At 41.4% G+C, this 27,526-nt stretch overlaps 1 protein-coding gene across 1 annotated transcript; it reads left to right on the top strand.

The window, feature by feature from the left end:
- The first annotated feature begins 1,908 nt into the window (after positions 1 to 1,908).
- On the top strand, positions 1,909 to 27,247 carry CRTAM (cytotoxic and regulatory T cell molecule). Its single transcript, XM_021696524.1, has 10 exons — positions 1,909 to 1,954; positions 7,837 to 7,983; positions 10,807 to 10,959; positions 13,051 to 13,194; positions 14,539 to 14,700; positions 19,240 to 19,320; positions 21,703 to 21,786; positions 23,559 to 23,705; positions 25,272 to 25,358; positions 27,117 to 27,247. The coding sequence occupies exons 1-10, from the start codon at positions 1,909 to 1,911 to the stop codon at positions 27,245 to 27,247; spliced, it is 1,182 nt and encodes a 393-aa protein (XP_021552199.1).
- Positions 27,248 to 27,526: the final 279 nt, after the last annotated feature.

Raw genomic sequence — 27,526 nt, 5'->3', positions numbered from 1 at the left:
AAAAAAAAAAATGGTCGGATACAACTTACCCATTCCCTGTTTCCATAAACAAGTCAATATAAAGGGCGCCTGGGTGGCTCAGTTGGTTAAGCGACTGCCTTCGGCTCAGGTCATGATCCTGGAGTCCCGGGATCGAGTCCCACGTCGGGCTCCCTGCTTGGCAGGGAGTCTGCTTCTCCCTCTGACCCTCCCCCATCTCATGCTCTCTCTCTCTGTCTCATTCTCTCTCTCAAATAAATAAATAAAATCTTTAAAAAAAAAAAAAAACAAGTCAATATATGTCAATAGAGTCAACAAGCAATTTATGGAGACTCCTCTCTGACCCCAGGCACACCAACTGGTAGCAGAGTGAGGGCTAGCTCCTACATGTCTTGATTTCTGTTCCAGAATACTGTCCGTGTTGCTCAGACTTGCCTTATGATCCCCCAGAGAGCTTGTTAAACACACAGGTGGACGCTCATTCAAGTGAGATTCTGGTTTAATCACTCTGGGGCTGACCCTAGCAAACTGCATTTTTTGGCTGGAAGCCCAAGGCCTTTCTATCATCATACAATTTGGGAAACATTACCTTATATCATGCTACACCCTACAAGAAAATTCTATTTTCTCTCCTCTTTTCATTCTATCTGTTAAAATAGCTAAAATATTTGAGGGGCGCCTGGGTGGTTTGGTTGGTTAGGTGTCCAACTCTTGATTTTGGCTCAGGTCATGATCTCAAGGTCATGGGATTGAGCCCCACATCAGGCTCCATGCTCAGCAGAGTCTGCTTGAGGATTCTCTCTCTCCCTCTCCCTTTGCCCCTCCCTCTGCTTATACACTCTCTTGCTTGCTCTCTCTCTCTCTCAAATAAAATCCATTAAAAAAAATAAGAAAAAAGGTAAAATATTTGAAAGACATTTTTGATGGATAAAATTTTCTCCACCCAAAGTATCAATACATTTACAGAGTAACAACAGTCATTTTTGCTTTTAAATTTTATTATATTATTTTTTAAAGTAATCTCTACACCCAAGTGAGGCTTGAGTTCACCACCCCAAGATCAAGAGTCACATGCTCTGCCAAATGAGCCAGCCAGGTGCCCCATCATTTTAATTAGAACCAGTGACTATTATTTCCTTTATAATTTTCCTAACATTGCAGTCTAGACTATTTTTTAACCATGCATCTATTAGTATTTTTGCTGTATGGCCTAGAAAAAATGAAATAGTATATCTCAATTTGCCCAATTAATGACAATTAAAAACCAAAATGGTTCATTTGCCTATTGTCACCCCCAACTATGTCATATTCTTCTTAAAAACAAGGAGTTTATCTTTTATATAGGATGTCTTAGAACAATCCATACTAGATGGCTGGATAGATGTAGACGGATGGGTAAACGAATGAATGGATAGGTGGGTAGGGTAGATTGATACAGATTTTTTAAATCAAATAATGTGAATGAATGAATTCTGCCCCTGAAAACCATTATAAATAATTGTCAGAAATGAAATATTCACAAAGGTTCAGCCAAAATTGTCCTGTTATCATGGTCTAATACTCTAGAAAAGTGACAACCAGTTTACATCACCACACAGGGAAATTTTAGTCTCTCTCCCACCCCTCCTCCCCCAAAAAGCCTCACAACCTAGTTGATTTACCAGTACTACCCACATGTGGCAGAATGTGCCACCAACACATCACTCACACCTCTCCACCATCGACATGACACATGCGGTCCCCTAAACGTTCCACCCGGAGGTATTTTGGGGGCAGCGAGCCAAGAGGGGGCTTCCAGAGCCAAGGGAGGCGTTGAGACACATGAGGTCACGGAGCTGTTACCTCTCCCCCTTCAAAAGAAACCACTCTGCTCCCTTCATTTCAGAATCTAGAGGAAGTTGACAAAGTGTGGCAACAGCCCAGCACAATATGTGGTGGAGACTTTGCAGCTTGCTGACCTGGTTCCCCTTACAAGGTAAGGACTTGGAGCTCATTTCTGATGATACTCACTTGACCTGGTATTTTACCAAATCTACCTATCAGTCACCTGCATTCACAGAGGACCTACGGCAAGAAGACAACCCAGGTAAGTATGTGATTGCTTTCCGAGCTACACCACCATCACACATGCAGGGTTGTTACTGCTTTATTTAATCTCTTGTTCAATTGCTAATAATTATAGGAAGAGCCACCATAGCCTGTGCTCTGTGGCGTATATGTTACGGCAAAATGCAACAAGCTCAGTAGGCTCTGTCTCTTAAGTGCATACCAGGTAGAAGAGCATCAGTGTGGGAATTTAAAAGCTTCCTTGCTGTATAAGCCTTAGCCAGATAATTTAAGTTCTCTAAAAACTCAATGTCTGCATCCTGAAATGAAGAGATGATTAATAATGTTCGACGGCCAAACTCCCTGGATTTTTAAAGGGATCAAATTTCAAAATGTGAAAGCACTTTGAAGATGGCCAAGTGCTCTACAACTCTTCATTAGTTCAGAGATAATAATGAGCCCCATGGAAAATTCCTGCTTATTTTTTTCAGTCAGTTATACTTTACATTGTATTATAATTTTCAAATTTGATCTTTGATGCTTACTGAATTCTAATGGAGCATGATGAAAATTTAAGACACTGTTACCTTTTTAACACAGGTCAAATTATTCCTGATTAAAAGAGGGGCAGGGTGTAGGGGCCTCTAGATCTCTGATTGCAACTTGTACCAAAGTCTTAAAAAACAAGCCATGCCTAAATGTACTGCTTGCTTGTTGTGTGTGTTTCCAAATATTGAACTGAATTACTGAGTTATGTTTCAAGTAATGCACCCATCCTTCTAAATCTGCATTCACCAGAGAACTGTATCTGAATGACACTATTTTAAAAAACTAGATTTCCTATTTTATGTAGTATTTCAATTTCCTATTTTATACAATTATTAAGTGCTTTCTTTTTTCATCCCTATACTCTGAGGCACTTAATATGAATTCAATATTTGGTAATAAATAATATTAGTTTCTTCAATAAGTGGCTTAAAGAAACAGCTCATACATTCAGGAAAAGTACACTTAGACAGCTAAAATTAGAATGTGTTCAATTATTCCAAAGTTTAAAGCCCTTAACTGACTTTCACTTTTTGAGCCAAGTTGGCATCCTATTACACTGTTTATTACTAAATATATAGATGTCCACGTTTTTAGCCATTAATTCAACTAATACTTAAAATCTTTTTTTAAAAGATTTTATTTATTTGGGAGAGAGAGAGAGCATGAGAAAAAAAAAGTACAAGCAGGAGGGGAAGGGAGAGGGAGAAGCATACCCCTTGCTGAGCAGGGAGCCTGACACGGGGCTCGATCCCAGGACCCTGAGATCATGACCTGAGTCAAAGGCAGACACCCAGCCAACTGAGCCACCCAGGCGCCCAATACTTAAAATCTTATTTTGAAAAAAATTAAATTAAATATTACTTTGTGTTAGGTCCTGGGACTGTAAAATGAATGAATGGCAAACAACTTCTCTATGAGAAGTTTGCAATCTCCATGCAGAGAGATACTTGTAACCAGATATAAAGCAAGGTGCTAAGTGCTATAATCGAAGTCCATTCAAAACCTTTAGGGATCTGGAGGAGAAGGCAGGTCATTGTGGGGAAGGAGGAAGCTAAAGACTGGTTAGGCAGGTTTGACAAAAGTGGTATAATTTGAGTTGAGTCTTGGAGGAGATAAGAAAGGTATCCAGGCTGGTGGTGCCTGGGTGGCTCAGTCAGTTAAGTATCTGACTCTTGATTTCAGCTCAGGTCATGATCTCAGGGTCATGAGATGGAGCCCTGCATGGAGCCCTGCATCAAGCCCTGCATTAAGCCCTGCTTCGGGCTCCTCGCTGGGCATGGAGCCTGCCTAAGATTCTCTTGCTCTCCTTCTCCCTCTGCCCCCTCCCCCACTCTAAAAAAAAAAAGTATCCAGGTCAATAGAACAGCATGAACAAAGGCAAAGTGTCTTCTTGAGCCTGGACCCGGCCGTGGCTGGTGACCACATTAGATACAAGCAAACAGTGGAACGGAGCAGGTGGTCTATCTGTGCTAGGTGTGGTGGAGCCTAGGGGGACACACTAGAAATGATGAGTTCCAATGGAAAATGACAAGTTTGGGGTCCCTGCAGAATAGACTCGTTGTGTTCTGGAGTTTTTAAATTTATTGCATGCAATCACAGGCTACTAAGGTAAGGGGAAAAAAAGAACATTTTACTCTTTCTTCAGTCTACCATGCTAACGTCTAGTAGAGGGGAGATCAGACACTGCAACTCCCAAAATCTTGAGGAAAACCAGAAGGAATCTTAAGAACTGCACAGGTTTCATCTGTGTGTGCTTTGGTAGGTGGTTGTGACTGCTCCTTGGCCTTTTGCTTGAGGGTCAGTCACATGTGCTTTGGGGTGAAGCCACTGCACTGATAAGACCATTAGTTCATAAAGTTGGGGATGGAGATGATGAAGGGCACAGGTTCTATTTCCATATATGAACCAGTCACAATCTATAACCCCAGAGTCAACCAGCAGCCTCATAACACGTGGCTTTGCATGGATGGATGAATCTGGTCAGAAGTCAATAATCTACTCAGTAAACATGACCTGCCAGCAGTAAGGGGGGACCTCCCAGGAGAAACTCCCTAGCTATTCGCTGCCACACTTTGCATGCTTAGTATCTCTGGAGCCACGTAGGGCTAACAAACAGACTGGAACTCTGAAGCCCAGCCGGGGAGCCCAGGAAGTAGGCACACAGCACTCAGGATCTACATGAGAAAGGCTAAGGGTGCATAAGGATATCTGTGTTTTTAGAGCCTACAGTGGAGGAAGTGGTGAGCAAAGAAGGTAACCCACACCCCTCCTTCTGACAAAGAAGGTGAAAGTTTGACTCCAAACTTAGACGAAAAAATATCTATATATAAAAAATGAGTTCCAGTTTAGTTTGCAACGGCAATGAGAGAATCCTGGGGAACTTGCCCTTAGAGGACGTACCATCAAAATGCAGGTACAGGGATCTTCCTCTCCTAACCTTTAGCAGAGCTGGACACACCAAACAATATTTGGAAGCACTCACAGCTGAAGCACTGTGTGTCTGTGGCTTCTCTCTGGGGCTGTTCTTCCTTTCTACAATGATCTCCTGTCTCTAAATCAAACACGGGGTCTACATGATAACACTGAAAGAGAAATCAGCCTGTAAAGCTAAAGGCAAGGCTTGGAGCAGAGAAGAGGAAACAGCAATTATTATATGCCTCAAACACAGCCCTTTCCATGTGAAACCCAGGCATTTATAGTTGTGGTCAGTAGACTGATATTAAATTCTCAACAAGAGCAAACACTAATCTTAGGAGATACAATTCTTTAGCATGTGTTAAAAAACCACCCTATATTTCATTACAATTTTTTAAACATTGTAAGAATCAAATAACAACTTAATTCAAAAACACACATCCCAAGAAAAAGACATCTTTAAAATGGAAGACAATTTATTCATAAACAGGCTACAGATAAATCTCACCACTCCCATTTCCCCAAACGCAGGCTTCCTGTCTAGACAATCGCTTTGCCAAAGGTAAGAACATGGGCAAAACTTTTTAGTATCAACTTCTGGCCTGAAGGATGAAATTAGGGCATGTTTCTTTAACAGTGGTCTTTATTCTATCATGGATTCAACATAGTAACTTCCCTCCTGTCTCTCAGTATTCTTATTAACAACAGGAGACCAAAGATATCTGTCCATCACCTGCTTTATGCTGCCATCATGAAAGCTGGTATTAAACCATTATTTTCAAGCTCACACTGTGATACTTTCTATAAGGAATGAATTTTAGAGAAATATAAAATAGTCACTGCCCTCTAGAAATTTCAATCTGTGGGAAGCAGGATAACGCACAGGAACTAGAAAGTAAAGCAAGAATCAAGATGGGAATGGTTATGGAAGCAATGGACAGTAGACAGTTCTAGATTTAATTTCTTGGCTCAGAAGTTCCTTAACCTTAGAAGAAATTCCACTGTCATTTCAAAGCATCTCTACTAATATTATCTTTATTACTCGGTTATGGATTGATTTTATAGACGAAAATATTTCCAAATGACCCAACCTAAGCAGAATTCTGGGCTTATGCTTCAATGCTCTTATGAAAACACAGTATCTTTTTATGGGCTCTTCATTGTTCATTACAGTATTGGCTGATGATATGGGTATTTTTCCATTAGAACTCAAGCAAACTTTTTTCCCATGAAAGTCAATACGAATACAATACAACAATTCTGGGTTATTATTGCCAGAGGCTAGATTGAAATTAATGACCTAAAAATGGAACAAACTAAAAAGTCTACACCAATTAATTCCCAGGGCTCTCCAAAGCACTTTTCCTAATACTTGAAATTTATCACAAGGAAATAAACTCCTTGTTTCTTTCTCTCTCTTTTTTTTAAGGTTTAAGATGATGCAGTAAAACTCATTACATTTGCAATTCATAATTTATAACCCCACAACATTCTTCTGTTTATGGAAATGTTTTGTACTTTCATTGATAAGACTTGTCTAGTCCTCAGAAAAAAAAGATTTTTTTTAATTTAAAACTTGAAGAAATAACATGGCAATAAATGTGCCAAATCAGCAGTAAAGCCAATTTATTTTATTTTTTATCAATTTCCTTTTTGGGAGATTGCATTTGCAGCTGCTTACAACCGATTGTTTATCATTCTCTGGGGGTTGTGATTTGGGGAAATTAGACTCTCATGTTTGCCTGGAGAAAGTGTTTCTGTAGACAATTGAATTGGAAGAGATCTTAGAACATTTTTCCTCTGGCATAGAAGCTCTTTCGCTGGTGGGGCTTACCTACTCCCTGTGAACACCACTTGGAATCCTAGACACATAGCTTATTTTTTTTTTAAGATTTTATTTATTTATTTGACAGAGAGAGAGAGAGATCACAAGTAGGCAGACAGGCAGGCAGAGGGAGAGGGAGAAGCAGGCTCCCTGATGAGTAGAGACCGATGTGGGGCTCGATCCCGGGACACTGGGATCATGACCTGAGCCGAAGGCAGACGTTTAACCGACTGAGCCACCCAGGTGCCCCTAGACACATAGCTTATACTTAAAGCCACAAGTCACTTGTTTCACAAATTGAGACCAGAAAGGCTGACTCTTCTGGGGTCTCATTATTTAAACAATCTGACCTAGTTATATGACCATGGGCTCTGAAGCCCACAGACATGGGTACAGTTCCCAGCCCCAGGACTTGTGTGACCTTCAGCCTCTATTCCTTCATCTAGAAAGCCAGCAAAATAATTCTTTCTTCATAGGGTTAGTTCAAAAAGTTAAATATAGGTTAACGTGGGCTGGCAGAGTTCCTGGCATATGAGAGAGCAAGTGCCCAATAGATACTGTTCAAGATTTTCCTTCTTTCCTATCAAAATCCCACCCCTTCATTCAGACCTCCTTCAGGAGACATCTTACTACTCCTACGTACGGTGCTTGCTCCTTTGTATTGATTTGGGTTTTGTTTCTTAAGAACTATGTAATGAGGAGCACCTGAGTGGCTCAGTCGGTTAAGCACCTGACCCTTGATTTTGGCTCAGGTCATGATCTCAGGGTCGTGAGATCGAGCCTCACGTTGGGCTCCATGCAGAGCATGGAGCCTGCTTAAGATTCTATCTCCCTCTCCCTCTGCTTCTGCCCCTCTGCCGCTGTGTGCTCTCTCTCTCTCTCACAAAAAAAAAAAAAAAAAAGTATGTAATGAATGACTGAATAAATGAATGAGGTTGTGTTGAGAATAAGTCCCTGCCTTGGCTTGGGAGTGTGTCTTGGCCCATGCCAGCCTGACTGTCCCCAGTTCTCTTCCTCTGCAGAAGCCTTTCTGACTAACCACACAGAAACAGTCACCGTGGAGGAAGGCCAGACACTCACCCTGAAGTGTGTCGTTTCTCAGGGGAAGACCACCTCCCTGCAGTGGCTAGCCCCATCAGGGTTCACCATTTTTTTAAATGAGCATCCTGGTAAGTGAAATTAAAAAAAAAAAAAATCACCACCAGACCTTAACCTGCAGGATTTTCCAGACAGACAAGTTGGTGGGATAGAAACCAACATGAGTTACCCAAACGGTGGGCTTGGCCCACCTTCTATTACGTGGGGATCACACCCAGAGGCCTATTACTTTACACAAGGCTGCTTTTTCTGACAGGAAGTCTGAAATGGAAATCCCACCAGAATGGTTGGTAAAGGGGGCTCAATTACAAAGCACCTTTCCATGCCCACACCTCACTCCCACATCACTGTTTTACTCTCAGCACCCATGAAACTGCCAATAGCACCAACGAAAGGCCGCAGACGGACTTGAGGCCCTTTGTCCTCCTGCAGCTAACACCATCGCCCCACATCTGGAGCCGGCTGCTTCGTTTTCCCTCTGAGCAATTCATAGTCACCTCACACAGCTCCCTTCTAGAGATCTCCTTTTCTCCTGTTGGTCTCAACACAAAAGCAAGATTGCTGAGCAGCTGAGCAATGGACAGGGCCCACTGCTTTGGAAGGGAGGGCAGTCATTCCTATTTTCACAAACACACACTGCGTCCCAGATGCCCCAGATGGAAAGGCACTCTTCCCCCCACCCCCTTCATTCCCCACCAGTTGTATTGAGATATAATAAACACGTAACACCTTATTAGTATGAGGTGTACAATGATCTAATATTATGTATTTACTGCAAAATAACCAGCACAGGAAGCCTAGTTAACATCCATCACCTCACACACTCACAATGGTTTGGTTTGGTTTTTTTCTTAAGGAAAGGGATTATTATTTTTTTTTTAAGATTTTATTTATTTATTTGAGAAAGAGAGAATGAGAGAGAGATCACGAGACAGGGGAGGGTCAGAGAAGTCCCTGCTGAGCAGGAGCCTGATGTGGGACTCGATCCCGGGACTCCAGGATCATGACCTGAGTGGAAGGCCGACACCTAACTGACTGAGCCACTCAGGCACCTAAGGAAAGGGATTCTTAAAAGTCTATTTAGTTCATCTCTTTGGGCAGGATTTTACTAATCCCTCCCCTTCATAATGAGACCATTGTAGATCTCCATTTAATATTCTAAACTGCCAAATACTTGGAAAAGTCTCCAAAACAGTCTGGTAAAAGCAGAGCCTCTAAAAAACTTGATATGCTAGGAAACATTTTTTTTTAATTTATTCATTTTAGAGAGGGAGAGAGAGCACATGAGTAGGAGGAGCAGAGAGAGAGGTTGGGAATCTCAAGCAGACTCTGCACTGAGTGTGGAGCCCAACATGGGGCTTGATCCCAGGATCCTGAGATCACGACCTGAGTAGAAAGCAAGAGCCAGAAGCTTAACCAACTGAGCCACCCAGGCACCCCTATGCTATGAAACATTATCAAATATCGCTACGTTCAGTGTAAACTAACCGTATATTTCAAGCTAAATAAACCATTAACAGTAGAACCAGTAAAGTAAGTAGATGTTAACTGTTAGAAGTTCTCAGAGAAAAACTGTGAGTAGAGATCATTCCTGTTAAATAATGCTTTCTCTTGTTTTGGTCTGGTTTTTAGTAAACTGGGAGAAGATGGGCACTCTCAAATTTCTACAGCAGAGTACCTTAATTGAACTTGGTGATGCTCAACCAAGGGTTGAGGGTCAAGGGTCATTCTTGCCTTCCAGGGGACATACGGCAATGTCTGGAGAGAGTTTGGGTTGTTATAACTGGAGAAGGGCAGGGGGCGTCTAGCATCTGATGAGCAGCAAGGCCAGGATTGACCTGGCTCTAAAGTCAATACTGTTGAGGTTGAGATGCCTGAATTCTAGCTCAGGTACCATCAGTGTCCCAGGACACACAGCCATGATTTCAGAGGACAAACAACCTTTCTTGGTCAGCCATTCAAGGGTTAACTATTTTAGGTTTGTTTATGTTACAAATCCAGAGAGAGAGGGAGACAAAACCACTCATTTCAAGAAACTCTGATTTGCTAAGGGACCTATGACCTAAGATAGAAATCCCAGGTCAATATAGAATCAAAAAACAAAACAACAACAACAACAAAAAAAACCCCAAACACTTGCTATATAACTATAATAAGTTATTATAATACATATATAAAATATGTATAAAATATAACTTCTAAAAAATTAATTATATATATTATATATAAAATATATATAATAAACTTCTAAAAATTAATTATATATATTATATATATAAAATATATATAAAAATATAATAATAAACTTCTAAAAAATTAAAAATAAAAGGAGCACCTGGCTGGCTCAGTCGGTAGAGCATGCAACTCTTGATCTCAGTTATGAGTTCAAGCTCCACACTGTGTGTAGAGATTAACGTAAAAATGAAATCTTTAAAAATAAAAACACCCAAATGGAGTAATGGAGAGCCATGCATTTATCTTCCATTCTTCACACACAATGGTGTGACAGGACAACCTCAAATCAATCAGATTTCAAAGAGGTAAATCTACTGGGGCATTTTTCATAATGTAAAAAAATGAAAAAAAAAATTAATCATCCTGCAACCCGAACCCTTCACCAGCATAGTGTTAATTTCCTACGTGCACAAGAAAAGCAAACGGTTTATTTCACAGATCCCAGTATCAAAATATTTCATTTCCTAAATGAATGTTGAGCTATTGAGAGGCATCCAGCTGGGAACACTAGAATTTGGAAGGCAGCTCAATCGAAGATGTGACATTTGTTCCGTCAAAGTATGAAATTCAAAAGCCATTCCTGCGAATAATCAATCCACTGAGAGACTGTATTCATCTGATTGCTTTCTTCCTCACAGCTCTTTTTCCCTCTTGTCCAGCTTTAAAAAATTCCAAATACCAGCTGCTTCATCACTCCACCAATCAGCTCTCCATCAGCGTGCTTAATGTCACCCAGCAAGATGAAGGCGTGTACAAGTGTTTACATTACAGCAACTCGGTGAGAACAAAGGAAGTAAAAGTGATCGTGCTAGGTAGGTGCCTGACAGCCAGCAAACCCAGCACGGGAGTGACAGACTTAGGAACAGGACAGATCATTCTGAAACTTCACATTTTAGCTAGGAATATTGCCCGAGCAAAGCATTTTCTCGGGCACCTCTACCATCTTTTGTTGAAAGGAAAACAGAAAGGAGCATTTTGACTGGTGAGCCCTAGATGAAAATGTGACTTTGTGAAATTTGTCTTTGGCATCAGTGAAGTTTCCTGTCTAAGGAACTAAGAGAAAGGAGAATTAATACTTGATAAGCTGCTGCTATGCGCCAGGCTCTGTGCTAAGCTCCAAGAAATCAAAGAGGAATCAGGCATGATCCCCACCCACAAGGAGTTGGCACCCTAGTCTAAGCAGCTAAACATGTATGTAAATAAAGTAGAACCTAACAACAGCATATCCCAAGGTAGAATGAATTCAGATGTAACCGCACCGGACAATTGGCTCACATCCTCTGCCAAAACCAGGTCCTCTCCTCCGGTAGGAGGTGGGGTTGGGAGGTGTGGATAGGAAGTGATAGCCTCCTGGGACTCACTCAGTTCTGTGGGTGGTCCACTGTATTCAGTGTAAGCCTTGCTGTCTTTACTTTTCTGCTTTTTGTGACAGAACCGATCAGTTATAAACATCACTTTTTATTGATCTCTAATTCAGATCAATTATACACATCACTATTTATTGACCTCTAAGTGACATGATTCCACATATCACAAATGAACGTCTTAGGCTTCTGTTGAATTAAAATAGCATAGTGCCTGCCATAAAGTAAAGGCACGGGGACAAAGTACCTGGGAAGGAATGGCTCCCTAGGGGTGTTGAGAACCGATGAGACTCAGCCCACCTTACTGGTCACGGCTCAGAGCACTCTGGCTCACGCTGCTTCTGTGCCCTTGTAGGCTCTTCTCACACTCCCCGCACACGTCTGACAGTACACTTAACGCATGATCTTTTAACTAACAGCTTAGCGGCTGAGTCTATCACCAGACTGTTAGCCCCTCAAAGGGCTTTATCTTTTCCATATTTCTACTGCCAGCATCTAACACATCCCATGCATACTTGGAGCTGACTTTGCAATGTCTCAATGGCAGATAAATGAGCAAATCAACGTGAAAGTGTGCTGAACCAAAGTGTGAAGTAGAATGGGAAAGAGGAAGAAGTTAGCCTACTTAAAAAGTACACTTGACCCGTGAACCACACAGGTTTGAATTGTATAGGACCACTTATATGCAAATTTTTAAAATAAATGCAGTCTGGTACTATGTTTTCTCTTCCTTATGATTTTCTTAACAACATTTTCTTTTCTCTAGCTGACTTTATTGTAAGAATCCAGTGTAGAATACATACCACATACAAAATAGGTGTTAATCAACTGTTCGTGTTATCAGTAAGGTTTTCCATCAACAGTAGGCTGTTGGTTAAGTTTGGGGGGAGCCAAAAGTCATACATGGATTTTCAACTGTGTGGTGGTCAGGGGAGGTGTCAGCGCCCCTAATCCCCACATTGTTCAAGGGTCAACTCTATTTCCAGGACAGCAGTAGGAAAAAAAGGACAAATGGACCCTTGGTAAGAGAAATGCATCTTTGATATTAGGAGGGGACAGAACTAACTCACTTTGAGTCATACACTCATGCAAGTCTAGAACTGAAACAGCCAACTCATAAAACAATTCCTTCATGTCACAGACAAGGAAATTGATCCACCAAAACATGGAGGGACATACAATGGTGCTTTCAATAACTGGTGACAGATGGAACTAGACTTCAGGTCTGTACTCTTCACCTAGTGCTCTACCAATCAAATACAGTCAGATAGCAAGTGTAAAAACTGTTGTTGTACCATTGGGAATTTCCAGGGACTAATCATACACTGAGTAACAAGCAATGTGGACTACAGCCAAGGTAGCTTTACAAGTATATAAAAGCCCTGTAACTGTATTCTGGGAAAGATCAAGTTAAAAAAAAAAAAAATGCCCCTTATTTAGACCATACACTACAATGATCCCTATAGATTATCAGACTCCGTGCTTTATTGGGATATGTAGACCTCCTCACTGAGCAAAGAAAAATCAATTCTCTTCCAGCAACACCTTCCATGCCGACTCTGGAAGCTTCAGTTATCAGAATGCAAAATGGAAAAGCACACATTACACTTAAATGCTCCACCGTGAGAAGTAAACCCCCTCCGCAGATAACCTGGATTTTAGGCAATGGCATAGAGCTCTCTGGTAAGTAGGGACATGGTTCTCTTTCCTCCTTTGTTTTCCTTCCTACTTAAACTTCCAAGGAATTTTTAAATCCTCTGGCACCCTCTGGTGGTATCAGGTGCCGGCAAATAACATTCAATAATTTGTCAGTTTTTTCCAGACAAATTAACTTTATAACCTATCGATACTGTGCCTTCATCTTGAAAACTTATCACAAATAATATGATTACATGTTTATACTTAAAACAAAGTAGAAACCTAAAATGGGATATTATGGTTTCTTAAAATTCAACATAATTTCATATATAGGTATGATATAGCTATTCCCTCAGCATGAAATTTTTAGCAGCCATAAATTTGAAAATACATTTAACATAATGCTTGTATATTGGAACAGGTAAGCTCCTCCTTATAAAGTACACTGCGATGTCATACCCTCAATAAAAATATTATGGTACCGAGCGCCTGGGTGGCTCAGTCCGTTAGGCGTCTGCCTTCGGCTCGGGTCGTGATCCCAGGGTCCTGGGATCGAGTCCTGCGTCGGGCTCCCTGCTCAGTGGGGAGTCTGCTTCTCCCTCTCCCTCTGCCTGCCACTCTGCCTACTTGTGTTCTCTCTCTGTCAAATAAATAAATAAAATCTTAAAAAAAATATTATGGTACCAAAGAATTTAACTTTGATTAGATTAAAGCAGGGTTCAACTGACTGAAGCAAGATAACTAATGGTCATGCTTGAGAACTGTTTATAGTTTGTTTACATTGTAATGTATGTTCCATTGGATTTTACATAATCAGAGAGAGATCCAGTCCAATGCCAATTCTACATCATTATAAGACCTCTCCTGGGGTACCTGGGTGGCTCAGTTGGTTAAGCGACTGCCTTCGGCTCAGGTCATGATCCTGGAGTCCCAGGATCGAGTCCCGCATCCGGCTCCTTGCTCAGCAGGGAGTCTGCTTCTCCCTCTGACCCTCCCCCCTCTCATGCTCTCTCTATCTCATTCTCTCAAATAAATAAATAAAATCTTTAAAAAAAAAAAAAAGACCTCTCCTTTCATTTGCCTTATTCATTCACCCTGAGTAAGGTCTTGGGTCTTTGTGTTTGACTACATCAGGCTGTCCTTGTGTAACCATGATAAGCTTTGGATTTTTTTCCAGTAGTGAAGGTTTACAGAAACCTAACCACTGTTATTCAACTACTTCCCCCTGTGACTGGGCCAGGCATGTACAAGGCAGCTGACTGAATCTAGAATGACTTAGAAGTCTAACAGTTTTGCCAAGATGTCAAGACCATCGGTCCCCGAGAACCAAACCCACCCAAGGGTATTAAGTAGCCACAACCTCTTGCACTTCTTTAATCCGCTCCATAGGTGAAACCCACCATGAATTTGAAACTGATGGGAAGAAATGTAACAGCAGCAGCATCCTCAGAGTCCACACACTGGGCAAAAGCTCAACAGTGGACTGCGTCATCCGACACAAAGGCCTACAAGGAAGAAAACTGGTAGCACCCTTCCGATCTGAAGACTTGGGTAAGAAGAACTAATGATTGTCTTTTTCATTTAATTTACCTTAATATTACACTGTCAAACAAAATTAAATGGAATGGGAAGAGTCCTTCAGAGCGAGATCACTGTCCACAAAGCTCTCCTTAACAGCAAATTCCTTTAATGATTGAAATTTCTCCAGCTGAGGCATCATATTGCACCTGTTCCAACATTCGGACCCCAGTTGTGCAGAAAGCCTGGCAGGGCACCATATGCAAATAGCATCATGCTTGCTTTTTGATAATGCCAGCCAGCATAACTTGGCCAGTTTATTGCAATCATGCTTTCAGAAAGGTCATCTGAAGCATACTTTATCTTTGTAGTTGACCCAAAAGGAGATAATAGCAACTGAAATAAATCTAAACTTGTCAACATTATTTTATGTTAACATAAAACACTCAGTCAAATCAAGCCATGATTCCTCTTTAGATTTATTTGGTTATAACTGTTTTGCAGGTTCTAGTTTAACCATGTTAATATTCTGGGCAGAACAAATACTAGTAAATAAAATGCCAAATAGTAAATGTGAAGAGGCGTTGCCTCCATTTTCAGAATGTGTTCTCCGATTCCTTCATCAAAAGCAAAAAATAATAACTTTTAAACCCTAGAAAACTTTCTTTTTTTTGAGAGAGAGTAACCATGAGTTGAGAGGGAGAGAGAATCTCAAGCAGGCTTTATGCCCAGCACAGAGCCCAAAGCAGGACTCGATCCCATGACCCTCAGATCATGACCTGAGTCGAAATCAAGAGTCGGATGCTTAACCGAATGAGCCACCCAGGTGCCCCTAGAAAACTTTTTGAGCCAACATGTATCTAATAAGAAGTACCATGAATCACACATCTATAATTAATAAGACTCTGACCTTCATTATTTTATAAGGTACTTCTCAGTGTACAAGGAATTCCTCAAGTGCAAGGATTCACTCACACTAGTGAAGGAGGGGGCTGCTGGATGAGGATACATTTGTCGAGAAAGAGCTGCTCATGAAATAACTACTAAATGCAAGGCACTGGTTAAGGAGAACACCATCATGGGGAAAGTGCTCTGCAGCCCTGTGGGGGCTGCTGCTGTGGCTAACGGCACCCCCTCCCTCCCTACGACACCCTTTCCACCAGTCGCTTTCTCAACAAACCAAAACTAGCAAGTCTTGAGGAAGCCGCATCTAGAAGACTGGGGCCCCACAGATTGGGCAGGCTCCTGTAATCTGACACATAGTCCTGCCTCTCCATGACTCATCCCCTCCAGCCTCTACAGTCAGCGGAGCATAGCACATGGGGGGGGGGGGTGCTCCTGAAAGATACTTAGGGTTTTTTTGAAGATTATTTATTTGAGAGAGAGAGCGAGAGAGAGAGTGCACGGGGCAAAGGGTAAGAGGAGAGAGAGAATCTCAAGCAGATTCCCCGCTGAGTGTGGAGTCCAATGCAGGGCTCGATCTCACAACCCTGAGATCATAACCTGAGCCAAAACCAAGAGTTGGACGCTCAACCGACTGAGCCACCCGGGTGCCCCAGACACTCAGATTCTTAAACAAAAGAACCAATGATATTTAAAAAATGCATATTTTTACTCTTCAGCTATTGTTCAGGCCATCTACAAAAATTACTCCGGAGGGGAAATCACAGATTCTTCTCCATTATGGCCATAGTTCTATAGGACTCAAAATGATAGCCATAAGACTTCATAATAATAGGATAAGACTTAACTTTTATTTCTGATCTATCGCTTATGATTTAGCACTCACTGCCAGATCTCCATTAAGTATTCAAAGAGCAACTCCAGTATCAGCTGTTGGTGGCTTCCATATGTTTAATGGCTTTTTTCCCCTTCGGCAAGTGACTACGCTGACATACAGATATTACACATGGGTTTTTTTTTTTTTTTATTAACACATAATGTATTATTTGTTTCAGAGGTACAGGTTCATCAGTCTTACACAATTCACAGCGCTCACCATAGCACATACCCTCCCCAATGTCCATCACCCAGCCACTCCATCCCTCCCACCCCCCTCCACTCCAGCAACCCTCAGTTTGTTTCCTGAGATTAAGAGTCTCTTATGGTTTGTCTCCCTCTCTGGTTTCGTCTTGTTTCACTTTTCCCTCCCTTTCCCTATGAGCCTCTGTCTTGTTTCTCAAATTCCTCATATCAGTGAGATCATATGATAATTGTCTTTCTCTGTTTGACTTATTTCCCTTAGCATAATACCCTCTAGTTCCATCCATGCCGTTGTAAATGGCAAGATTTCATTTTTTGACAGCTGCATAATATTCCATTGTATATATATATACCACATCTTCTTTATCCATTCATCTGTCGATGGACATCTTGGCTCTTTCCACAGTTTAGCTATTGTGGACATTGCTGCTATAAACATCGGGGTGCACGTACCCCTTCGGATCCCTACATTTGTATCTTTGGGGTAAATACCCAGTAGTGCAATTGCTGGATCATATGGTAGCTCTATTTTCAACTTTTTGAGGAATCTCCATACTGTTTTCCAGAGTGACTGCACCAGCATTACACATGTTTTGTTCATCCAATAAGTTTAAAAAGTTTGATTAACTGAGGATGCTTTAAAACACATTTACAAGTAAGGATTCTGACCCCTTTCATTCCCACACTCTGCATGGAAGGACCTGGGAAAATAAAGATCAGACAAGCACCATATCTGGGGATGTGAGTAGTGTCTTCCTTTGAAAAATCCACACTTAGATGCTTGTGGAAGTGTGATGCTTGGAGAAGGAGAACAGAGCAGGAATAGATCAGACCCTCTTCAAAATGATTTACTTCATTTATTTAGTATTCCAAATGAAGAATCTTGATTTCCTATTACTTAACTGGAGGTGGGATTAAAAAACAAAACAAAACAAAACAAAAAACTTGAGCAACAGTTCTCAAACTTATGGATTTTGAGACCCCCCTATACTTCTACAAATAACTGAGGACCCCAAAGAATTTTTACTTAATGAATTGTATCTGTCAATATTTACATATTAGAAATTAAAACTGAAAAATGTTTAAATACTTATTTATTTAAAAAATAATTAACCACTACATAGAAATAGAAATGGTATATTTGTGTGGAAAAATAACTGTACTTATTTGGTGTAACTTCGCAACACCAAAATGTTAGTGAGAAAAATGGCACTGGTTTTCATTCTGAAATCTCTTTGGTATCTGGTTTAATAGAAAACAATTAGGTTCGGGGCCTCTGGGTGGCACAGTCAGTTGAACGTCTGACTCTTGGTTTTGGCTCAGGTCGTGATCTCAGGGTCTTGAGGTTGATCCCCGCGTTGGGCTCTGTGCTCAGTGCAGATTCTGCTTGAGATTCTCTTTCCCTTTCTTTGATTAAATAAAAAGCTCAGGGCTTCTGGCTGGCTCAGTTGGTTAATGTCTGCCTTCGGCTCACGTCATGATCTCAGGGTCCTGGAATCGAACCCCGCATTGGGCTCCCTGCTCAGCGGGAGCCTGCTTCTCCCTCTCCCACTCCCCCTGCTTGTGTTCCCTCTCTCGCTGTGTCTCTCTCTGTCAAATAAATAAATAAAATCTTTAAAAAAAATAGAAAGCTGAGAAGCACTCACAGATTCCATAAAGACATTACCTAGCTGTGACATATCAGTATCAATATTTATAAAATTTCAGACACCTTTTCTATACACTCCCTGGTTGCAGGCCTGTTCATTGGTCAAATCTGTGCTAAGCTGAATGTCTGGAAACATCCCCAAACATTATTTTGTTTGTTTTGTTTTGTTTTTTATAGAGAGAGAAGGGAGGAGGGGCAGAGGGAGAGAGCAAATCTTAAGCAGGCTCCACGGCCAGCATGGAGTCCAATGCAGGGCTTGATCTCACGACCCTGAGATCATGACCTGAGCCAAAATCAAGAGTTGGACACTTAACCGACTGAGCCACCCAGGCACCCCAAACATCGTTTTACATTATACAATATTACATTTGTAAGCATTGTGCTTAATACATAGCAAAGCACTGTGCTAAGCATGTTGTATGAATAAAATTAATTCTTGCAAAAAAAAACTCCAAGGGTGAATGCCATTAGTAGTTCCATTTTACAGGTAAGGAAAAACTGAGCATTCAAGAGACTGGACATCTTGCTCAAACTCACTGGGCAGCAAGCAAGTTAACAGCATCAGAATTCAACCTGTGACGGACTCCAAGGCCACCTAATGAATAAATAAGGACGGAGATAGGTGACTGGGCAGACAGACAGAAGGACTAACAGGTAGATGGAGGTAGAGAGAGACAGCAAATAGCCTTTGCATACTATTGCGAAACACAGCACTCCGGACACAGCCTGCTGTCCTTCTCAGCCAGGCAGCGTAGCAGATGGGCTAGCAGCAGGAGAGATTCAAAAACCAGAGCAAAAGCTGTAGAACACGAGTGCTTAGGTTTCCGCAGAACCTCACAAGCAGGTAGCAGCTAAGTACATTCTCCAACCTATTGTCCCGAGCACCATGTGGGTGAGACTGCTCTCTGTAGTTGCAGATTTCTGTTTTTCCCCTTTCCTAGTTACGGATCGAGAGATGGCTTCAGACGCCCTGGAGAAAAGCTCCCTGTCCTCTCAAGACCCTCAGCAGCCCACTAGTACTGGTAAGTGTCAACCCATTAAGATTTAAAAAAAAAAAATCATGCCTCCTTGGAAAGGGCCATTTTTCCAATTCTCATTTCTAAGATTTTTTTTTTTAATTTTAACCTTTTTTTTTTTTTTTTAAGTGAGGGAGAGAGAGAGGTGGGGAGTGGAGGGCAGAAGGAGAGGTAGAGAGAGAGAATCTCAAGCAGGCTCCTCACCCACCATGGAGGCTGACGCAGGGCTCCATCCCAGGACCCTGAGATCATGACCTGAGCTGAAATCAAGAGTTGGACGCTTAACTGACGGAGCCACTGAAATTTTAACTTTTAATAAGACAATGCAGGATGCCCTGCACTGGCTCTAGCTTAGTGCTGTCCTGGAGGAGCTCCATACCAGCAGTGTTCCCTTAGTGGGATGGGCTTCGGGGTAACTAATACCTTGTAAGTTCAGCGTTATTTTGCTTGATACACACACGTGCACACGCGACTGTGACATTTGAATTTCCTCTGCAGTAAAGGGCAAGGTTGAATTCATTTATGGAGAGACTCGTTTCTTTGTTTTCTCACCTGGAACAGACCAAACACAAAATAAAGACTTGGTTTCAGCAAAGGGCAAAGAAGCAGGATCTGGAGATGTGGGGATTTTTGCCATTGAATAACAAAATCACCTTTGAAAGCACATCAGTTACTTGGCTGTCAAGAACTCAGATAGTTTTTGATGACAGGATTGAACTCTAAATGCAGAATTACAAAGCCTGGATTATAATTCCAGTTTTTCAGACAGTGAACCCACTGGATGATTAGCTCTGGGCAATGCTCATGTATTTATCTTTGTATTTTACCTGGCATAGTATCTGACACTAGTAGGTACTCAGAAAATGCAGTGTAGGGGTGCCTGGGTGGCTCAGTTGGTTAAGCAACTGCCTTCAGCTCGGGTCATGATCCCAGAGTGCCGGGATCGAGTCCTGGGATCGAGTCCCGCATCAGGCTCCCTGCTCAGCAGGGAGTCTGCTGCTCCCTCTGACCCTCCTCCACTCTTGTGCTCTCTCTCTCTCTCAAATAAATAAAAAATAAAACCTTAAAAAAAAAGAAAATGCAGTATAAATGAATAAATACACGTATGAATACTTTCATTTGTTATGGTGTTTCGAGCAAGAGAGCCTCATCCAAAAAGGGCATAAACTCCTATAGGTCCTCTTTTTTTGTTTCAAATAGTGTGTCTACAGGAATTTCCTTGAGTAGAATAAGAGCTTTCATACCATTATCATGTTCATAGCTCTGAGTATCAGATCACGTTCTTAAAATTTTTTTTTATCTGGAATAACACTTAAAAGTAAATGTTTGGGGCTTTTAAACACCGAGAAAAACAATATGTACCATCCAGTTTTTTGAAGGGCAATGGAAACTGAAAATGATCTGAAGGGGCACTGCCGTATCACTTGCTTTAATAATTCAATATTTTTAAGCGTGTTTAGAATCTACTTGTCTTTAAATTGGCTTACAGCGCCACTAAACAACCCAATTTTCTGCTCTGCTTTTTCATAGATAAGATTTAATACGGTTTCTAAATTTCCTTTCAGCTTTCAATTTCTACGATTTTATTACTGTTAATAATACCCATTTCCAGCAGAACGGGTGGTTTCATTCCCCGCGGGATCCACACAGTGGCGCTGTGTAATGGGCTAAAAAGCAAGAGACGGGGGGGGGGGGTGACAGGAATAGGGAGGATGAGCAACGGAATCAGAAAACGCGATCTTTCATTTTTACGGCTTCTCGCACCTAGCAAAAGCATCACAGTATATGCCCGTTCTAAGGGGGAGAGGCAAGCAGAGGTTTGAATGACAAGGGAGCCTATTTTTCAACATAAAAATCATTGCTTCTCAGGCTGTTAGGTTTTCTTTCCACAAGGCTTGGGATGCCAATCTTCCATGCCCTGGTGTTATCTTGCACCATTCTGAAGACCTTCTAATAGGCCTGATTCAGGAAGCAAGTATAAAATAGTGGTGTACACTTTGCATTCTGAATTTCAGCATTGGCTCTGTCACGTATTAGGTCCGTGACTTCAGACAACATACCTAGCTTCTAGAAGCCTCTATTCAGAGCTGCAGTGAGAAACCTACCGAATGCTCTGTTTGGGGCTGAGCCCAGAGCTGGTGTTCCGTAAACATCTACCTTTTAAAAACAAGGCGAAATGAGCCTGGTGAAATGAGCCATTTGCAACTATTTCCGGAAGAAGTCAGTGGTTCAAAAATGGTCTTTTTTTTTTTTTTTTTTTTTTTTTTAAGGAGGACAGCGTAGTTTGGTTTCCAAAGCTGCTTTGCTGCTTGGGATAGCTGTGTATATATACACACTATTCATACACAGTCATATGTATATATCATGTCTTAATTTCTTTCAACTTAGTTGCAGTAATGGAAGATTCTAGTACAACCAAGAGGGACAAGGAAGAGAAAGAACAAACCACTCAAGACCCTGACTTGGCCACTGGTAAGCATCCCCCTCAGCATTTAGAATAAACACTTGACATTTTAACCTCTTAATCAATAAATCCAATGGTCTTTTTCAGTCCCCATTTTTCTTGACCTTTCTATTGGTTAATCACTCCCTTGTTCCTTGACTTAGTTGTCTCCCTGGCTTCCTTGAAATACTCTGCCTGGTTCTGTGACTTTTTGCCAACCACTCTTTCTCTGTGTCCATCAGAGAACTTCCCTTCTTCCTCTGGATTCTTATATGTGGATACATTTCTGACTTTACTTCTCCATCCTTGATTCTTCCCTTAACTCTTGAAGAGTTTACCCATTCCCAGGGTTGTTCCTATTGCCACTAGGCAGAAGATTTCCATACTTACACTTCCAGAACATGCCTGAGAATTAATTGCTGTTTCATTCCATCTCCTACATCCCTGTTGCTGGATTTTCTGCCATCTCCTTGAACTCAACATCACTAAAAACCAAACAGCACCTTTTCCCACAAAATCACCTCATCCAAATGATCACACAGGCCCCAAATTTTGGCGTCATCCTTCATTCCTGTGTATGTGTGTACACACAAACACATAGAAAATCAGTCCATCTCCAAAGACTTTTGAGTCTCCTCTTCCAGAATTTTGTCGACTATCACTGCAATTCCTGGTCCAGACCCTCATCATCTCTTGCACAAGTCCTGTGACTTCACTTTCTCCTCTGTGGTCCATTTTTAGGACTATGATCAAAACACCCCTTTGCATTCTTCACACCTGTGTTCAGAAAACATCTGTGGCTCCCCGCATCTACCACGCAGAGCAGGAGCCTCAAAGCCTCCAACAAGGGCCCTCCATCCCCTGCCTCTGCAGTCCTCTCTAAAGTCCCAGGAAGAACACACATTTTTCTCTGACATCATCATCCCATTTTGACTGCCCTTCCCTCAACAACCTGAACTGCCCCTGAAGAAAAGAAAGGCCTCATCTTCCCTCTCCTTACCCTTCTTTCAAGGCCAAGGTCTTCACTGAGAACTTCCTGACTAACTCAGGGACCACTCCTGCCTCTGAATCCCTGAGCACATTATGGTGTTAACACATATGGATCTAGAATTTTGCATCGATTTCTGACTTCTGTTGATTCATGTATTTATTTCCATAGAGAGAGAACTACCCCTTAAAGCACAGGGACCATGTCTTATGCAGCTCCAAGCACAATGTTCTACACAAAGCTGGTGCTCCTTAACTGCTTGTTGGTTGAGAGGGGGCCAGGACATCTGGGCAAAACTAGAGCCCATAGAATCAGAATGTGAGGTTTAGAAAGATCTTAAAGACCTCACCTAGTTTATGTCCAATGGCCTTCACGTAGGACCACATCTAACCTAGCCAACATTCGTGGATTTCATTTTATTTGCATAGTTTTTCACACTCCTTAACAACCTCTTACTGCTTAACTACACCTTGCTAAAAAATTAGTCCTTACAGCTCATTTAAGTCCCCTGACTATAATTTAAGTCAATATTCTTGCATGTTTTCTCTGCAAATGAAACCTCACAGCTTCCATATCTATGTAACTTCAGAGCATTTTTCAAACCACCTCACAGAATTGCTTTGTTTGTGTGCCTGTTGGCTTGTTTTCAGAGAATAAATAATATGAATCTCTTTCCCTTCAGGGTAAAGCTCTCTGTCTTTTTATCCAAGTTGCCTATCAGTCGAACTACATTTTGAAAGCATTGTGCAAATTCCTCAGTGACAAAAACAAACCAACCTTGAACTGTCTAAATTCATTTCATTTTCCGTACAGAAGCCAGTCTTCAGTATGTGGGGGTGATAAGGAGGAAAAATGGCATTCTACTGCTCACCCTTGTGTCCTTCCTCATCTTCATACTCTTCATCATCGTCCAGCTCTTCATAATGAAGCTTCGGAAAGCACACGTGGTGTGGAAAAGAGGTGAGAGGCAGAGGACCCGATGGGGCGCTCCAAGGCGTCACACCACGGGGCTAGGACAAAGGAAATTCTGCCAACTAAAGCCTTTCTGTTAGATGCTGCACAGTCTGTTGGATAAGTGTTGTCATTCAAATAAGCAATTGTTGGTTTTGCAGTAAATACAGAATGTGAATCTCCAGGGGCTATAATCAAAGAGTGCGGAACCAAGAGAAATTAGAGTAGCTCTGGGAATTGACATTAAATTATAAAAGCTTCTAGTCACAAAAGGATCCCGAGTGGAAAACTCATTCATTCATTCAGAAAGCATTCATTGAGCACCTCTTGTGTGCCAGACACGGTTTCAGTCATGGGGGATACCTCTGTCAACAAGAGAGACCAGGTCCCCACTCTCAAGGAGTTCATATTCTAGGGACAGCCAATCAAAGGTTGAATATAGACCGTCTGGGTTCTGTTCTTACTCTGAAAGAATGTATTCAGCTTCGCTCACCCATAATATGTGAGTAATGTTTCCTAAGCATTCTGATTAAAAAGTTATCATTGGAAACTATATATATGTACATATACCATATATACATATATAATTTATCTACCATGGAAGGTACCTATTAAAATGCATAGATTCAACACATATCAGGGCTGGAAGGGACCTTAGAAGTTATCCAGAATAACAATCTACTCAATTCATTCCATCTGTGTGTACTAGGATAAATCTCCTCCTTAATTCTGAGTGATTATTTAGACCTATGCTGCCCAATACAGTGGCCACAATATGGCTATTGAGCACTTGAAATGTGGCTAGTCACTTTTGAGAGGTGCTGGAAGGATAAAATAGACACCCAACTTTGAAAGCTCAATACACACACACACACACACGAATATAGTATGTCTAATAATAATATATTGGATCTACTAGGTAAATAATTATTAAATTAATTGCACCTGCTTCTCTTTGCTTTTTGAGCATGACACCTAGAAAACTTAGAATTACGCATGTGGTTCGCATTCTAGTGGTGCTGGACATCGTTGATTAAGCCACATACGACTCCAACACCTCCAGTAGCTGAGAACTCATTATGTCCCAAAGCAAAATACTTCCCCTTTGAATGGCTCTCACCCTATTGAAAATACAACTTCTTCTAGTTTGATGTCAATCTCTCTATATATTCAGCTGGACTAACTTTCATCATAAACAGACCTAGAGACAGGGTCTGGCTTTTCAGCTGTACCTGTGCAATAGGCAAATGCCACAGTATTGTTTCAAAATCTCCCATTAATGCTTCACCCCCATAGTTCTTTAAGGGCTACTGGAATTGTCCCATCTAATACTTGATTCTAATCCATGGTCATTCGATTTCCGCAACTCTTATGCTGCCTAGCGCAGTGCCTGTAGGAATCAGAGCAAAAAACAAAAACACTTCTCAGAATGAATGAGGACATGAGGTATGGGAGGGCGAGTGGTAAGTCCACTATTGTGTAGACAGAGGGATCATCTTATTCGAACATACATTTGTACATATAGGTGATGTCTGGGGCACTCGAAATTAATAACATAGTTTTCTTTTCTTGCAGAAAACGAAATCTCAGAACACACTCTAGAAAGTTACAAATCGAGGTCAAATAATGAAGAAACATCATCCCAAGAGAAAAAGGGCCAAAGTAAGTCAATTACATGACCTCAAATTTGAAAAATGAGGTTAATTTGTTGCCTTTAAGGAGGAGGGTAAAAATCAAAGTCTGATTTTTAGCACTAGAAAGTCAATCAACCTAAATCATCTTGTAGAACATAAGTAAATCTTCCAAAAATGAAAACTAGTGACCATTAAGTTCCTATGGCTGCAGATATGCCCCCGTGGGAAGCCATCCCTGAGTTCTTGCTATCACATGCAGGCACATCCTGGGACCATATGTCCCTCTTGTGCTCCGGGTATCTTACATACATCTTAACAATCCAGCACTTTCCACACCCCATACCATCTGCTCATTTCTGATGTGTTGCTTTAGCTACCACAGTCCTCCTTCAGGTGGTGAGTAGCTGGGTTTATCTATGTTGTGTCCTCAGATTCTAACACAGGGCCTGATGCCAATGGAGTGTCTGATGCATTTGTGTTGAATAAATGAACACAAGGCTTAACTGATTCAAGCAGACATGTTTTGGGTCTTTTGATGACTCCATTGTAGCTTCTCAAGCAAAATATGTAAAGAAAGTAGAAGGAAGAGTTTCTAAAAGGAGATTGTGTGTGTGTGCGCGCACCTACGCTCATGTGTGTGTTCTTGACAAAAATCTAGTAGAGAACATCTGGTACTACAGGAAAGCAAGAATCTTCTACCTTTCTTTCAACCATTTTGGTTCCTCCATTGCAAATTAACTCATTCCATCTGCTGAGAGTTGCAAGCTAGGCAGAAAAGCTTAGCTGCTAGTTTCTATTGATTTCATTGAGGTTTTTGTAGGAAGCTGGCCTTTCACAACACCTCTGCCTTTTTTTTTTTTTTTTTGCTTTGACCTAGTAAGGTGTAAAGTGGAAAGAATCACTGTACTAGCTGGGACAGGAGAACAAGAGGGCAAACCGTGAGAACTGGGGGTGGGAGAGGGAAGTGTGTGCAAGGCGCAGAGAGTCTGTTGTATTGCCCATGTTTCTAGAATGTCAGTGTTCTTGTCCTCGACTGGCAAGTAGGAGAATTTTGTCAGTATGACGTGTTAGTTGGATTGTTTCCTATGCCAACTTTCTTAAGCAAGGGGAACCAAAACAGTGGGTGTAGAATGATAACTTTCAGCAAGAAAAGAAAAGCCCTCAGCTCAGCTGTTGAACAAGCAGAAAGCCTTTGCGTCTCAACTTTAAGAAAGTTGAAAAGGACTACCTTTGCTCAAGGCTCCCTTCCCAGAAAGGTCCATCCCTAGGGGCTGGCCACGGATTGTGAGAGGGGGTACTTTCAACTGAGCTCCAACCTGCACTTCCAGCCTCCTTCCCTGGGCTCCCTCCAACCCAGCATTTCAACTTCACTGTTTTTGCTCACTTAAAAGTCATCCTCTGGAGCTATCTCCAGCCTCTGCGTATAGAGTTACATGGGCTTTGAGTGATCTGCCCCAACCCTATGTTTTCCATAAGCCCTGTTACTTTCAGTAAGAAATTTGCTAAATACAATGTGGGTGGGTTTTTTTCAGGTTTTTTTAATAGCAGAAACGTCTATATATTTTATTTCGGGTTTATTCATATATTTACATAAAAAAAGACTTTAAAAAAAATCAGCCCATAACAATGCATTCAGACCATTTATGATATGCATCAATTTCAGATTTGATTTTTTAAGCCATTAACATATGAACCTAAAAATACCATGTGCAATCAAAGTGTCTCAAATAAATGGGTGCAGTATTGTTCAAAATAAATGGTCATCTTTGACATATTTTTCTTTCAGCTTTCCACTCTAAGAGCTACGTGAACTACATCACACAGTTGTACTCAGAAGCAAAAACAAAGAGGAAGGAAAATGCACAAAATTCAAAATTAAAAGAAGAGCCCACTCATATACCAGAGAGCATTGTGTAGTGCTCTGTGCAGTAGAAAATATGATTTGGGGGGCAGCCGCATCATCACAGTGGGGCAGCCTATGGGAAGAAGCATAATAACTGTCACATGAAAAATAGACTTTGAGTGCAATGCAAGATGGTGCCCTCCCATGGCAATCTGCTCTGGATTCAGAGTCATGAAATGAGGACTGGACCGTGGACACAAAAGCTTCATAGTTTAAAAAAGAAAAGAAAAGAAAAGAACCTATTATGTCTCACACTACTTCAGAGCAGGAAGATTCTCCCAAGCCTTGGAGAT

Source organism: Neomonachus schauinslandi, chromosome 11 (genome assembly GCF_002201575.2).
Source record: "Neomonachus schauinslandi chromosome 11, ASM220157v2, whole genome shotgun sequence".
NCBI classification, from domain to species: domain Eukaryota; kingdom Metazoa; phylum Chordata; class Mammalia; order Carnivora; family Phocidae; genus Neomonachus; species Neomonachus schauinslandi.
Note: the sequence above shows the minus strand (reverse complement) of the source record. Positions and strands in the feature narration are given on the sequence as shown.

What these genes read in the sequence shown, in the direction of transcription:
- CRTAM (XM_021696524.1), top strand. Translation starts at nt 1,909, where the DNA reads ATGTGGTGGAGACTTTGCAGCTTGCTGACCTGGTTCCCCTTACAAG. An exon ending in CAATGGCATAGAGCTCTCTG is followed by an intron (nt 13,195 to 14,538) that starts GTAAGTAGGGAC and finishes TCCGCTCCATAG; the next exon opens with GTGAAACCCACCATGAATTT. An exon ending in CCAAGAGAAAAAGGGCCAAA is followed by an intron (nt 25,359 to 27,116) that starts GTAAGTCAATTA and finishes TTTTTCTTTCAG; the next exon opens with CTTTCCACTCTAAGAGCTAC.